This window comes from Crocodylus siamensis, chromosome 5, assembly GCF_052110815.1.
Source record: "Crocodylus siamensis isolate JL-2025a chromosome 5, ASM5211081v1, whole genome shotgun sequence".
Taxonomy (NCBI): domain Eukaryota; kingdom Metazoa; phylum Chordata; order Crocodylia; family Crocodylidae; genus Crocodylus; species Crocodylus siamensis.
Genome location: NC_143399.1, coordinates 129,393,674 through 129,404,999, shown reverse-complemented (window position 1 = coordinate 129,404,999; position 11,326 = coordinate 129,393,674). Strand labels below are relative to the sequence as shown.

The 11,326-nt window shown below is 37.7% G+C and overlaps 1 protein-coding gene across 3 annotated transcripts in view; it reads right to left on the bottom strand.

Moving 5' to 3' along the window:
• Nucleotides 1-1,167: 1,167 nt before the first annotated feature.
• Nucleotides 1,168-11,326, bottom strand: part of SUSD5 (sushi domain containing 5) — an 80,570-nt gene continuing 70,411 nt past the window's right edge. For 2 of the 3 annotated variants that reach the window (XM_090050346.1, XM_090050347.1), the window contains one exon: nt 1,168-4,829. In XM_090050346.1, the coding sequence (XP_089906472.1) occupies nt 3,559-4,829 (1,271 nt within the window). In that variant the 3' untranslated portion in view covers nt 1,168-3,558. Of the gene's footprint in view, nt 4,830-6,891; nt 6,962-11,326 lie in introns of all 3 variants that reach the window. The other variant, XM_090050348.1, reaches the window with a different exon arrangement.

Below are 11,326 nucleotides of genomic sequence, written 5' to 3'. Positions count from 1 at the left end.
TCAAATTAGTGGACATATAAGTTCAGTCCTTTACATTAAAAAAATGACATAATGTTATCACCACTAGCAAGAAGCTCATTACATTATAAGTCATGAAATACGGTAAATGTATTGTACACCTAAAGGAGATATACACAATGAAACTGCATAAAGAAACAAACAGTATGTTAGGAAATTATAAACCAACCATAGGAAGAGAGAGGAGGATTTCCAGACTGATCAGTAATTGTATATTCAAAACTAGAGACAAGAAGTTTTTGTATTTTAATGAAGGCACTGATCCCACTGTTATTGCTACAAATGGAGTTTCCTACTGTGAATGCATCTTGTTAATTTCAGTTGGACCCTGTACAATATTAATCACTCTTCATGTAGGATCATACTCAAACACTGAAAGCAAATTAGCTTTGTAGGATGGGAAGGCAGCCAAGAATATCTCGGAATCTAAAGATAAGCATGAAAAAATCTATTTAACATCTATTCGGTTCCTCTGCCATTTTGCTTTTTCTAACTGTATTAGTGTTTTGTCTGGTCTCATTTTAAAATATCAAAATGGAGCTTCCCTTGAGAAAGATGCTACAGTAATGATCTCCCTTGTAACATTGACTGGTCTACCAGACAATAGATCTCTCAGCCATTAATTTTTTCATAGTAGTCCCCTTAGTTTTTCCCTTACTAATTCAAAGCCAATGTGGCTTTCATACACAGAGTAAGTTCTCCTTTCACTTTAGTCTTTTCCCAGATGCTTTTGTGTGTCATTCTTTATAGTTTTATTTGTATCTTTGCATTTGTCATCCTATTTCATGTAACAAGCTGCAGATGAGGAGAACGGCTGAGTTAAAATTGTCATTTTTTAAGTCCAATGCTCAATCATTTTTACTGGTCTTCTCTAAATTTCTCCCAATTTATCAATCACTTTTTAGTTACTAAGCAGCCACAAATGCAAAACAGCCTTCTAGTGCAGAGGGTTAATATTTTGTTGTGACAAACTGGAAGAATTACAAGGACCAGATACTTACTAACTTTTTACTTCCAAAATTTCTACAAGAATTGTAGAATTGCACAAGGTACAGGAATTGTATGATGGACAGACTAATATTTTCCTCTGGAAATGTTTGTAAGTCTGATGGATTGAGCAAGAAAACACAGTCATTTCCCCCCTGTTTTTGTAACTTGGTTTTATTTTAAATATTTCAAAAAATGATGTTAATATACATTTTCTTTTCATGAATAACAAACATCTTTTGAGTATTTTGTAAGAAACCTGTTTAGCTTGCATTTGTAACTTTGCTTTTTCTGTCTTACATCATGTTTGTTTCCTGAGCATAAAAGTATAGATTTTGTTTACTTGAGTTGCACTTCATATAAAAATATTATGTAGAAATGTAACACTGGCTTCATGTTTTAGTTAAACAAAAAGCTTTAAAATTGATGTCTTCATATTTATTTTTCGGTATATGTTCATACATACAATACACAGTAGGCACGTCTACATGTGTATTAATGCACCTTTGCCACTGTGCATTAAGTTTAGTACCTCTAATACGAGATACTACATAAATGCACAGTAGCTGGTGCTAATGCACAGTAGCAATGCACATGGTTTTTGCTGTGATGTACTAATGCACAGTAAAATTACTCTACTGAGCGTTAAGCATTTCATGTAGACATGCCCAGCATGTTTTAGGTAAGTCTTCATAAAGTTACTTAGTGCTAAACCATTTTTTAAAGTTACCGAGTAAAAATAGTTTACAACTGTAAGACTAAGTTATTTCATATTCTAGAATGCATAACAGCATACAATCATGCATATATCAGGAAACACACTATTTACAATTTGTGTACAGTTTTTTTTTGTGGTGAATGCATCCAGACAAGGGTATTCAAGTCCTAGCACTATGAAGTCATATTATTTCACAAAGCATGTGGCTGTATTTTTTTTAAAGGCCTTTATTTTCATTACCAGCATGGGAGTCGATTTATGTATAGTGGACTATATTCTGCTTTTCATAAAACAAAGTCAGTTGTCCTCAGTAGAGTTACTTGGGATGTGCACATCACTGTAACTGAAGGCAGAATTTGCCCTTTTTGATCTCCACCAATTCATCTCTGTGGTAATTCAACTTGTCCTCCTCCATAGTTAATGAGCTACTTGAATATTTTGGCTGAGAATGCACTCTAGAGTGCTAGATGAGCTCATTTCTGACCTGCAGATTATTCACAGTTGCCAGCACTACATCTGTCATTTGGAAAGGTACTCCTTTCTTAGTACCTTTCTTCCTAAATAGGCCCAAATTATTCTAGCAATGCTAGAAAGCTTCTCTGTCCATATTTACTCTTAAAAATGTTTTTAATTGGTGTATTTTCTTGAAGAAGCCTCCATGTTTGCATCCATGAGGTATCAAGACCCAATCTAAAGGACACAAGTTTCCACTATTACAAGCAGACAGTTTTCTTGTATAGTTTTCCAAATTAAAATAAGGCGTCAAATAAATTGATACCCATCTCCCACATTCAATCTCTGCCCACTTTGTACTCCTCTTTATCTGATCAAAAAACAAAATGGTGAACATCAGTCATTCCACCGAGTAATCTGGCAAAAATATTTTATATGACTTTTTCACTTCAGATAAATTATTGCCTATTTAATTAAATTTGGCCTATTGATCAGCTGGTTCCAGAGGAACTGTGTGACTTTTGATGGGTTTTCCTGAAAACTGTTTTTTGTTTTGCTTTTCACCTAGAGGCTGCTAATAGTTCCTGAAATTAGGGGTGTTTTGACAAATTGCCATGCTTATTTAAAAAAAAAATGGCATTTCCTGGTATTGCCTCAAGTCCAGTAAGACATCATAATTTCCACCCAAAAAAAAGTTTAATATAAAAAGACACTTTTTCCCTAAGGCTAAAAATACCTGCTGACCCACCCCACTTGGAAAAAATACCTTCATGGCCCTACAGAAACTTCAAATATTTAATGTACATCAACCAAATTTCACAATACTCAAGAAAAAGACCTTAGTGATCATCTTTCTTGATCATCTCTCTAAATGCAATATAACCCATTAAAGTATTGTAGAAAATATTTTTCTCATAAAACATTCCTTGTAATCATCATTGCTTATCCTCACAAATACTTGGTGGTAGTTCAATAAGGTATTTTCCCTTTATCTCCGTGTTTTACTGCAAGTATACCAAAGTGATCTAACCAATCTAGTCATTCAACTCTAACCAGTCAACATAGTAGACAAAGAGTTGGTTTTCATCAATTGGTATGAGCAGAATATTAAAACAGGATAATCTCCAATCGTGCTACGAAGCACATTCTCTCCTGTTGAGACCTACCAAAAGACAAGAGCATTGTGGTAAAAATATATAGATTCCTTGACTGTGAAATGTCAGATACGGTAAATTCTGATTTCAAAAGCTGAAATCCTTTTTATCTCACATTGTCCTTTTTCCCATCAGTTTCCTTCACTGATGGATTTCAGTATCCACAAATCATCTGATCATGCTCTCCCCCCCACCCCTTCAGAGTAATGCCTTCTATAAAGTTTCAGGCTAGACTTTCTGCATTTCAATATGTTGTTGGTGATGGTGTCTAGTCTGACCTTTTCCATTCAGTTTATACACAGAACTTTTCTGTTGCCGTTTTTTGAAGAACCACACAGCCAATATAAAGGCAAGCAATAGCAAACATAAAACAATCACAATGACAGCTATCATAGGACCTTTGCTTGATCTGGGACACTCTTCTCCAGCACAAGGTTCAGAAGTAGGGAGACGTTTTTCTCCAGTGCCATGGGTGAGAGCTTCTTGTTCAATTAATTCTTTAGATGATGGGTGAGTAATGCCATCCCGAGTTGACACAGTGTTTGCCACTTGCATTGGATTTGCTGTTGTTTGCTCTGCCTTTGGATCTGAAATATGATTAAATGGACTGACTGTTACACGGGTTTCTAATGTGGCAGTTTTTAATCTGGTAGGATCATACAATGTTGTGGTTGTGGCAGACTCATGAGTCACAAATCCCAGAGATGTAGTTAGGTGATACTTGATGACATCATCAAAGCCTTTGCTAGCACTTACATTCTCAGGAGCATTTGTAGGTGTTAGCACTATTGGCATTTCTTTGACCCCATAATCATGCATCCTTGGTGAGGCAGCCATAATATTTGTTAAATCCTTTTCTGGATCTGAGGTATTGCCTACTTTTCTAACTTCAACATGACTTTGTTGGTCATTTGTAAGGATAATGTCATCTTCTGTTCCCATTGAGCTATCAACTTTATCTTCCTTCTCTTCAACATCCTCCATTACTTCTTGAGTTACAGGGTAACCGTCTAACCAAGATTCATCAGTAATGGAAAATGTATCTTTTGCTGCTGTTGTACCATTGTTCACCAAAACAGGTCCGATAGGGAAATCCTCACTGTCATAAATCATTTTGGCATCAGGTTCACTGTAGATGGTTTTCACTCCAATGTGGTTGTCACCATCAGAAAATTGTGTTTTAATAAAATCATCTGTGTTCTTCTCTGACTCATGATGATTAAAAGCCTCTGCAGGGAACCAAAATAAGTGTTTTTGGCTCAGTAGTGACACAGGGGATTCTGTTGGTGCCTTGCTACCTTTCTCAGTAGAATCCATAGCTTCAGTAACACCTTCATTGATTCCAACCTTTTCTGGCTCTATATCTTTAGAGAGGGAAAAATCCTGTTCTTGCCCCTGCTCCCTTTCCTCTTTGCCACTGTCATCCTTATGTTCAGCAATAGGCATAGATCTGTCATCCGGAAAGTTATCTTCGTAGTCAATGTGTGCTTCAGCCTCATCTGAAAAGTTAAAGATACAATGTGATAAAAAAAGGAATGGTCTCTTGGAATGCTACGAATAGTTACAATACTATGAATAAAATGTTGAGGTAATGCTTTTCAAATTTATCAAGCCTTCCTTAGTTTTCAAATTCTTCTATCTTGAAATGTTAGTGGTCACTATGATCTTGATGTGATATCATGTTATGGTAGTTTCTAAAATTACCTGACAATTTCCAACACTTAGTTCAGGCATCCCATACATGCAATACCTATCATTTGCGATGCACAAAAGAGCCTTTTCTAAAGAGCCTTTTCAATTTTTGGACTGTTCTCCAATTCTGGTCTTTCCATGAGGGTAATTTAATTTTGTGTGGAACATTTCACCCATTCTCAAGGAGGAAAACAAATCACAGAAAAATAGGAAACATCGATGTGCACGGTCAGACAAGAACACTGTGTGGTTTGTGGCACCACAGACTGCATGCGCCACACATGCAGGTGTTCATCACACTGCTAATTAGCAGCAGGGCAGGGTTTTTTGACACAGGGAGATCCCAGAAAAAAAACAGGACAGCACTCATGGCTGTGGTGTGCGCTCCCAGAAACCAGGGCCTGGCCAGATAGAGCCACACTCCAGCTGTCAGCCAACCTATACATGCCCAAATTGCCACTGCTGAAGCCCAGGAGGCCCCCAGGACCTCAGGTAAGGTTACTGGGGCCAACCCATGTGCTGGCCCCAGCCTTCCCTACCCCACTTGGGGCAACTTGCCATGCACCAGAGTGTGCATGTAGTGGTCTTCCCCAGGGACAACTAGTAGCAGCAAAAATATGTGCTGCTGCTAGTTGTTCCAAGGGGAACACACAGTCCCACTCATGGGGACATGCTCTATGTGTCTTTTTTGGTTAGCCCCACAAATTTAAAATATTGACAGAAAAATAATCCCTAAGACACGTAGGCCTTTCCATCTGATCTGATCTGATGAAAGCTAATTTTGCTTCAGCCAGTTTTATCTATATGTAAATATATGTGTGTGTGTAGTCACAACCTTTATTTTTCCAATATCTTTTTTAATGATCACCATTTCTCTTATGATATACCTGTATATATATATGAGTTGAATGAAATTCCTTGTTTCACCTTCACTATTTCAAAGTTATGCATAATACTGTGTGTGACACTAAGGCAAAAGGGCAGAGTTAAAGTGTTGATGCTTGTATTTCACTTCACAACTATCATATTTTTAATTACTTTAATCAAATATTAATAGTTCATTCTAGAATCTAAAGTGGACAATCTACTTTAGTAGAGATGAAGTGTTTGAAAATGATGCCCAGATAGCTTTTGCAGCCAATAGGAGTTTGTCTCTAAAAGGACCAAAGAATTAAAAATTTGGGCTTTATATTCAGAGAATCATTTTCCTATCAAAATACACCCAGCTTTGTAATGGGAGGGTGGTAACCCAAGCTCTCTTACGTCTGGCATAAAAATAGGGCAGGTTTTGGCTAGGGACACAGGCAAATCCATGTTTTTATGAAATATGCCAGTTAGTTTTAATGTCCACAAAAAGCGGACAGAAATCCAATTTTTAAAGGTCTCAGGTAGGATACTTACCTGCTTCATTGTAAATAACTTAGAACTCTAGTCATCTGCCTCAGAAGAGTGAAAGCATTGTCCCCACACTTGTTAGGATATGCATCTCTAGGGTATATATATCTAGGACCAGACTTCAAGTCAATGCATTCTGCCAACAACATTTGTCTATTTTCTTATAAAATATTACAAATATTAATGAAGAATAATGAAGTGCAATGCAGGGAAAGTCATATCTCATGTGTCTGATTTACAGATACTCCCCCAACTTTAACTTCACTACTCCTGGCAAAGCAGCCTTGACTTGCATTGTTAAACAAAATGTTTTAATTAAAAAAAACAAACTGGAAGAATGCATTACTATTTATATATTTGCTGGTGTTTGAAGTACACAGTCCAATGAAAATGTGACTAATCAGAGAGGATGCTGGCTTTGAGCTCACATCAGTTTTATGCTGCTGAAAGTTGATGTAATTGCTGTTGACTTACACTGGCATATGAGAGCCAAGAAGGTTGTGACTACAACATGGCAAACAAAACTGAAGGCAGGTGGAGAAAGCTGTGAAAAAAAATGAGACTTATTTTTCAGTGGAACTAGTGAAGCAATAAGCAAGACACAGGAAAAAAATAGGAAACAAGAAATGAATACTGGAAATTTTACATTATAAAGCAGTGTGTTTTTAAAGTCATAAGTTTTCATTGTATAATTATCCTAACAGTTTAGCGCCATAGGTTTATAGATGTTAGGGGCTGGAAGGGAGCTCTCAAGATCATCAAGTCCAGCTCCGCTGTGCTTGGGCAGGAAAGACTGCTGGGGTCATCAAGGTGAGCATCCGGACTTTTTTGAAGATATCTAGAGTAGGTGACTGTACCACCTCTGGGGGGGTCTATTCCAGACCCTGGACACTTGAGTTGTAAGGATGTTTTTCCTTATATCTAATCTAAAGCCGTCTTCTAGCAATTGATGACTGTTAGTCCTAGTCTTTGCCTGGGGAGCCCTGGTGAAGAGACGTTCTCCCAGTCCCTGATATGTGTCCCCTATATACTTGTAGGCTGCCGCCAAGTCCCCTATGAGTCTTCTCTTCTCCAGGCTGAACCAACCCTAGTCTCTCAGCCTCTCTTCATACGGCCTGCTCTTCATACCTCTAACCACAAGCATAGCCCTCTTTTGTACACTTTCAAGCCTTTCCAGATCCCTCCGAAAATGTGGTGCCCAGAACTGGATGCAGTACTCCAAGCAGTCTTTTTCCAGTATAGCTTACACCCATTCCCAGAATGGAATAAACAGTGCCAGAAAAATGGTATTTTGCTGGTATACCTGCACCATAGGCTCTTGAGAGCTGCCTGTTATGCTCATTTTATGCTAACAGGGAAGACAGAAGGAAGGGCAGGGTAGTACCTTAGGGTGTCTTTACATGTGCTTCAGGGTGCTGGGGGAAGGGGAGGCATTTTAATTAGTGACTCTTGAGAGCCATTCTAATTAAAATGCCCGCAGCATGTCACGTATGCAGCGTTCCACTCTTCAAAATGGTAGCAGGGGCACTTTAACTAAACTTTGTCAAACAAGCTTTAATTAAAGGGTTTCCACCACCGTTTTGAAACCCAGGGATGCTGAATGCATGTGATGCTGAGGCTGCTGAAGCATTCTTATTAGAACGCTCCAGCAGACTTGCTGATCATTCATCATCTATATCAGCCTTACTAAAATTATAATCGGTAGTTTTTTACTGATGGCTTACCTGGCAGGAATTGTATTATAAGAGACAGCATTGTGATACAATTACTACTGCCAGTGAACAATGCATTCTTATTCATCCATACAGGCAGTTATGGTCCAGGTTGTAAAGCTGTTCTAACATATTCTCATATGAAGTATTTGTACAGTTAACAGCAAAGACTATCTAATGTTAGCTTGTGGTGGGGGAGGGTGCTGGAATGAAAGCATCTATTGATCCCTTTACACATAAAAGGAAACATTGCCCTATTGCTCTGAAACGTTGACTTAGCTGGTACCAGATTGCTTCGTGCAGTAGCAGCCCGCTCTTTCTTCATGTATTTCAGCCTTTATATGGGGTCTATGTTTGGTATTTAACAAGTCAGTGCTATGATGACAGCTTTTTCTTGGCAGCTCTGGGCCCCATTTTTCCAGACACCATTTGCTCACATTCTACGTTCCCATTTGCTCACTGCCTAAGTACTTTTTGAATTTTATTTTCCAAGTTGTAGTCTCAACTAGAAGAGAGCAATGTGCAAAGTGGCAATAGCTGCACCCTTTTCTCCCAATAGCTGTAACCTCTATTTGCATGCATTTAAAAGCAGCTGGCAATTAGTTTCAAGGTGGCTGCATTTTTCTTTTTAGTCAGAGAAATCTAATTTCGAAGCCAGATGGTATAGAAAAATCCAAGTCTGAAACCTAATTAATTTTATATTGAGGGCAATGAAAATAGACTACATTGCCATGGGTTAACTTTCATTTAACAAGAAATAAGAGTGTGCACTTGCAGAGTTAGCAGGGAGTAGCTGATCCCCGCCCTCATTTACCACTTGCTATCTTGTTTATTGTGTCAATGCCCTTATTCAAAGACCCAAATCTCCACCCTCCATTTCTATATAGAAATTCAGTATTTTATGGATCACCAGGGCTACAAGTGAACACTTCGTAGTACTAACAACTGAAACAGTGTAGCATCAAAGCTAGAAATCCCAGTTAAACTGTAATTAAAGGCCTTTTATTTTAACTTTCTTTTTTCAAGAGTTACCAGATCTTAAAACTAAGTACAATTTTTGCATTTAGGCAGATCTACAACTTTGGAACGGAGGCTACAGGTGGTGTAGCACATCACCACATATAACACAACACATACTTTTCTCCAGTTAAAGAGAATCTAGGAGCTTTATTAATCTGCTAGGGAGTTAGCACTATATTATTCAGTTTAAAATCAAAACCAAAAGCAAATATAACTATTGGAATATGCACTAATTTGCTAGAGTATACATAAAGCTTTTTAAAATAATAAACGACAAAAATATCCAAAGCATATTGTATTATTAGTTTTGTAGTCATTATAGTTAAATGTATGTTTCTTATTCAAATCCATAAAACAAAATATAGACTTCTTGAGGGTCTTGAGAGTACCTCCAATACTTCACTGTCATTCATTTTTATACCTCTATTAATATTACCACACCAGAGTTAAGGTTCACAGCTATGGTTGAAAAAAAAGTCTGCAAAGCTGTAAAATAGAAGAGAGACTCTACCAGAAATGGTTAACAAAAAGCAAAATTGCAAGAGAAAGGATCATTTGAATAATGAAACATCAAGACAGTTAAAAAGGAGGGAGGGTCATTAACACCTATGGAGTGGAAAGAGATTAGCAGGAATCAGGGACAGGATAATGAGCCATGAAGTCAATTGCTTCTTTCAGCCCTATCCAAAAAAAAAAAGTGCCACTGTCCATAGATTTCATAGATTTCATAGACATTAGGGCTGGAAGGAACCTCGGGAGATCCCAGGCAGTTGGTTTTAAAGTCTGGGTAGAAAAGAAGTCAAAGGGTATGGGGAGGGAGGATGGGGGGGGATGAAACTACACCACTGCATCCCCCCGCATCTGCCATTTTGTTTTTACTTCCTCTGCCACTCAGTTTCAACAGGTACTAGAATTGCAAACAACAAGAGAGAGAGGAATATAAGAGCCTGGTTTCCCACTCTCTAGGTATGTCTGTATGAGACGCTGACTGCTTGGTAGCCTGCTACTACTGCACAGTAGTGTTGCATGGCAAAAACCGTGATGTGATGCTACTGTGCAGTAGTATTAGGCTTCTGGGCAGTAGCATTATAAAAAGCATTCACTGGCACTGTAACTTGGGTTACTGTGCATTTATTTTGTTCTTGTTTATACATAAGTGGATAAACAAGTACAAAATAAATACTCAGTAACTACTGAGCAGTAGCATCTCATGTAGACATGGCCTCTTATGCTAATTTAATGCCAGTGTAACCACTTTCAAGTCAAATGCATTATTACATAGGTATAAAACCGAGACGACAGAATGGAAGATTGGACCCCAATGCTATCTGAAATCGCAGAACCCTAACTTGTGGCTTTGGTTCCTGCAGCTTTCCAAAGTTGTTTCCATAGCAATGAAGGGATGTTGATAATCTTGCTTCTTCCCTGCTGGATACTGTATTGACCACTGCTGAGATACTTGAATGCCCTTCTTTCTGACAGCCATAAATTGCAGTGCATCACTAATGTAACAGAATACTTAATGTGATTATGGAAAACAGACTCCTTCCCTGTGTTAGTTAAAGAAAGAGTTTCAACTATGTACAGTACCTTTCATCTAAAAGCCTCAAGGTGCTTACCAAACAGTAATGAGTTAGTTAAGTCTCTTGGCCTTTTTTTGAAAGGGGCATAAAAATAACTACTTAGCAGCTGGACAGACAGTAGTGTAGAACATACAAAGGAATAAGAGCAATGTCAGGCAAGTATTGTTTTGATTCAGCTTTTGGTTAGTATGATTTTTCATCCACCTATTACTCCTTGTTTTTAAAAAAGCAAGATTGTAAAGATGTTTATTATAACCAGTTACTAGTATAGTGGACCTTGCCCTACACTAGATTCCTGGCACCACTGCAATATTAATGTTAGTCTTAGTATTACTTCAATCTATATTGAACCAATATAGGTTCAGGGCAAAAATGGAGTCATTTTAAAAAATGGCCTTGTTTTTTTTGCACTCAGGACAACCACAATATATCATATAATACCCACTTTCAGACCCTTATTACAATGCCAAGTTTCAGGGTATATCTTTTTAAACAAATATGTTCTCTCCTCTGCAATAGAAAAAAATAGTAATAAACAGCAAAAACATGTATTAACTTGCCTAAGGTTGCTCTGTTAGGTTGAATATCCCTGTA